Below are 3935 nucleotides of genomic sequence, written 5' to 3'. Positions count from 1 at the left end.
TATATTTATATAGAACTAGCGCTTTAAGAACTATAAGCTTATATCTAAATATATTAAGGTTTAAATTATAAAAAGGATTAATAAGTAAGTATATTAAGTCTATTTACCTAAGGTATATAAATATATATATAATATATTTTATATATTCTTCTTTAAACTATAAAATATAGTAAGGCTTTATATTAAGTAATTACCTATAGTATAGCTTAAGGATAAGCTTAATAAATAGAAAATAAAAAAAGTAATTATATATAAAAATAAAAGAAATAATTAGTTTTATTTAATTAAGTAAATAGATTAGCTTATAAAATATAATACTTAAGAGCTAAATTAATACTTAAATAATATAAAAAGTATAATTATTAAATACTATAAGGTTATAAAAAAATAATATAAAAAGTAAGATAATTAATATAATAAATTAATAATAATAAAGTGCTATAATATAATTAAAATAATTTAATAGAAAAATAAAAATAACTAGCTATATATAGTAAACTATAAAAAATAAAGTAATAAGACCTTTAAATAAAAAACTAATTAATTATTAAATCCCTTAAAGTTAAATAAATTATTATTTATAGGCTCTAGCTTAAAGGCATTTAATTTAAAAGATATAGGTAAAATAATAATAATACTACTATATTTAATAAAGCTAAAAGCTAAGATAATATTAAGCGACTTAATACTTTAAATAGAAAAAATATTAAATAACTTAATACTATTAATAAAAGAAATATCTAATAGATCTTTACTTATAGAAATAATAAGTAAGATAAAAAGATAAATATTAATAATATAAGTAATAGCTATAGAACTATTAGCTATAGCTTAATTAAAATAAAAAGAGCTAATAGTAATAATACTATAATAAATAGAATTTTATCTTAAAGTATATATAATAATAATAAGTATAAAGTTATTAATATTAATAAAGTAATATATCTCCTAATAAAGACTATCTTTAAAATTATAAAAAAGCTAATAAAAGCGCTTTAATAATATCTCTTTAAAATAAATATAATTAATATAATTAAAAAAAAGTCTTAAGTATTTAGCTAAAGTCTCTACTTTAATATAAGTCTAGCTATATTTAGGTATAAAAGCTATAATATTACCTTTAACTTTAATAGTAATATAATTCTTATTAGCTTAAAATAAATAATTAGTTAATAGTAAAGACTAATAAAAAAAGTATAAAATATACTATAATATAGTAAATAAAAAAAAGAAAGCTATAATAAGTAGTTAATTTTTAAGCTTAAATAGTAAGGGTAAGACTATTATAATTAGTCTTTAAGATATAATATAGATTAATTAATATATTATAAGTAGATATAAAAGTAAAAATAGTATCTTTATAAGATTAAATAACTTACTAATACTATAAAGGTATAAAGTCTCTTTATTCCTCTAATTTAATATAGATATTATAAGAGTTATAAATAGTTTAAGCTATATTAAATAGCTTTTTAAAGATCTTTTAATAGGTTAATAATAAATTAATAAAGAATTAAAAAGTAAATAAAACTTATAATATAATACTTCTAATAAGAATCCTTATATATAATATAATAAATAGTATTATTATTAGTAATATAAATATAATAAATATTATAATTAATTAAAAGTATATAAAAGTAATAAAGGTATTTACCTTTAATTTAACTATTAAAGTTATTAATTAAAATAAAAAGGAAGCTTATTAATACTTTATAGACTATTTATAAGAGAGATATAATAAATAAGAGAAAAAGGTATATAAAGAAGATATTATAATAATAAGATAAATAGTAATAAGAAAGTATAGAAAAATTAAAATAATATAAGTAATAGTAAAGTATAAGAATTAATAATAAAGAGATATTAATTAATAAAAAAGGAAAAAAGAGAAAAAAAGAGATTTTAATAAAGTTAATAAAAAAATATTTAATTATTTAAATTAAATACTAATAAAATAATTAATTATAATTTATAGTCTTAATAGCTATTAATAGCTATTACCTAAAGAGTAAGATTTTATTAAATACTATATATATATAAGCCTATAAGTATAATTAAGAAAATATATATTATACTATTTTATAAGGTCTATAATTAAATAAAGGTAAAGCTATATAAAGCTATTATTAAATAATTCTAAAGGCTAAAATTATAAAGAGGGAGGTAATTATAAGAGTATTAAGGAGGTATTTAAATATAAGTAAATAGGGTTAAGTTAGGGTAGTTAAATAATAGGTTAGTCTATTTATATTATTAAACTTTAACTTAAGGAATTTAACCTTAGATCCCTTAATCTATCTCTTTATATACTAGATTACCTAAAGATCTCCTAGGGACCTATTACTAATTAGTTATATTTAAATACCTCCTTAATACTCTTATAATTGCTTCCCTCTCTATAATTCTAGCCTTTAGAATTACTTAGCAATAGCTTTATATAGCTTTACCCTTATTTAATTATAAACCCTATAGAATAGTATAATATGCATTTTCTTAATTATACCTATAGGCCTATATATATATAGCGCTTAGCGAAATCTTACTCTTTAGGTAATAGCTATTAGCAGCTATTAAGACTATAAATTATAGTTAATTATCTTATTAGTATTTAATCTAAATAACTAAATATTTCTTTATTAATCTTATTAAGATCTCTTTTTTTCTCTTTTTTCCTTTTTTATTAGTTAATATCTCTCTATTATTAACTCTTATACTTTACTATTATTTATATTATTTTAATCTTTCTATACTTTCTTACTGCTATTTATTCTATTATTATAATACCTTCTTTATATACCTTTTTTTTTTATTTATTATATCTCTTTTATAAGTAGTCTATAAAGTATTAGTAAGCTTCCCTTTTATTTTAGCTAATAACTTTAGTAATTAAATTAAAAGTAAGTGCCCTTATTACTTTTATATACTTTTAATTAATTATAATATTTATTATATTTATATTACTAATAATAATATTATCTGCTATATTATATATAAGGATTTTTACTAGAAGTATTATACTATAAGTTTTATTTATTTTTTAATCTTTTATTAGTTTATTATTAATTTATTAAAAGATCCCTAAGGAGCTACTTAATATAGCTTAAACTATCTATAATTCCTATAATACCTATACTAATTTAAAGTACTAAAAGGACTTTATACCTTTATAGTATTAGTAAGTTACTTAATCTTATAAAAATACTATTTCTACTTTTATATCTATTTATAATATACTAATTAACTTATATTATATCTTAAAGACTAATTATAATAGTCTTACTTTTACTATTTAGGCTTAAAAGTTAGCTACTTATTATAGCCTTTTTTCTTTTATTTATTATATTATAATATATTTTATACTCTTTTTATTAATCTTTATTACTAATTAGTTTTTTATTTTAAGTTAATAAGGATTATATTACTATTAAGGTTATAAGTAATATTATAGCTTTTATACTTAAGTATAGCTAGACTTATATTAAAGTAGAGACTTTAGCTAAATACTTAAGACTCCTTTCTAGTTATATTAATTATACTTATCTTAAGGAGATATCCTTAAAGCACTTTTATTAGCTCTCTTATAAGTTTAAGGATAGTCTCTATTAAGAGATATATTACCTTATTAATACTAATAACTTTATACCTACTATTACTATATATACTTTAAGATAAGGTCTTATTTATTATAGCGCTATTACTATTAGCTCTTTTTATTTTAATTAAATTATAGCTAATAGTTTTATAGCTATTACTTATATTATTAATATCTATCTTTTTATTTTATTTATTATTTCTATAAGTAAAGACCTATTAGATATTTCCCTTATTAATAGTATTAAGTTACTTAATACTTTTTCTATTTAAAGTATTAAGTTACTTAATATTATTTTAGCTTTTAATTTTATTAAGTATAATAATATTATTATTATTTT

At 16.6% G+C, this 3935-nt stretch overlaps 2 protein-coding genes across 2 annotated transcripts, besides 21 other annotated features; one reads left to right on the top strand and one right to left on the bottom strand.

Moving 5' to 3' along the window:
- Window positions 1-75: 75 nt before the first annotated feature.
- FPSE_06387 (uncharacterized protein) lies at window positions 76-1398 on the top strand (the record flags this gene model as incomplete). Its single annotated transcript, XM_009259505.1, has 8 exons — window positions 76-84; window positions 485-493; window positions 585-620; window positions 762-770; window positions 879-892; window positions 1170-1194; window positions 1270-1274; window positions 1393-1398. Coding segments are annotated over 8 exons (113 nt in total), but the record flags the coding sequence as incomplete, so codon positions are not given.
- Window positions 114-169: a repeat region.
- Window positions 221-403: a repeat region.
- Window positions 305-516: a microsatellite.
- Window positions 524-583: a repeat region.
- Window positions 694-942: a microsatellite.
- Window positions 995-1043: a repeat region.
- Window positions 1153-1230: a repeat region.
- Window positions 1282-1374: a repeat region.
- Window positions 1399-1492: 94 nt separating the features above from the next.
- Window positions 1493-1647: a microsatellite.
- An 11-nt stretch (window positions 1648-1658) lies between these two features.
- Window positions 1659-1696: a repeat region.
- Window positions 1697-1742: 46 nt separating this feature from the next.
- Window positions 1743-1926: a repeat region.
- Window positions 1927-1977: a repeat region.
- A 39-nt stretch (window positions 1978-2016) lies between these two features.
- Window positions 2017-2088: a repeat region.
- Window positions 2089-2506: 418 nt separating this feature from the next.
- Window positions 2507-3859, bottom strand: FPSE_06386 (uncharacterized protein; the record flags this gene model as incomplete). The annotated part of the gene is made up of 11 exons (XM_009259504.1): window positions 2507-2514; window positions 2547-2579; window positions 2788-2800; window positions 2918-2926; window positions 3008-3020; window positions 3150-3157; window positions 3215-3222; window positions 3284-3288; window positions 3461-3470; window positions 3651-3655; window positions 3848-3859. Coding segments are annotated over 11 exons (124 nt in total), but the record flags the coding sequence as incomplete, so codon positions are not given.
- Window positions 2581-2652: a repeat region.
- Window positions 2657-2831: a repeat region.
- Window positions 2911-2979: a repeat region.
- Window positions 2918-3076: a repeat region.
- Window positions 3194-3256: a repeat region.
- Window positions 3325-3413: a repeat region.
- Window positions 3711-3802: a repeat region.
- A 21-nt stretch (window positions 3860-3880) lies between the features above and the next one.
- Window positions 3881-3935: a repeat region.

The sequence above is a fragment of the Fusarium pseudograminearum genome (genome assembly GCF_000303195.2).
Source record: "Fusarium pseudograminearum CS3096 unplaced genomic scaffold Unplaced23, whole genome shotgun sequence".
NCBI lineage: Eukaryota > Fungi > Ascomycota > Sordariomycetes > Hypocreales > Nectriaceae > Fusarium > Fusarium pseudograminearum.
This window is presented reverse-complemented; position numbering and strand designations above follow the sequence as displayed.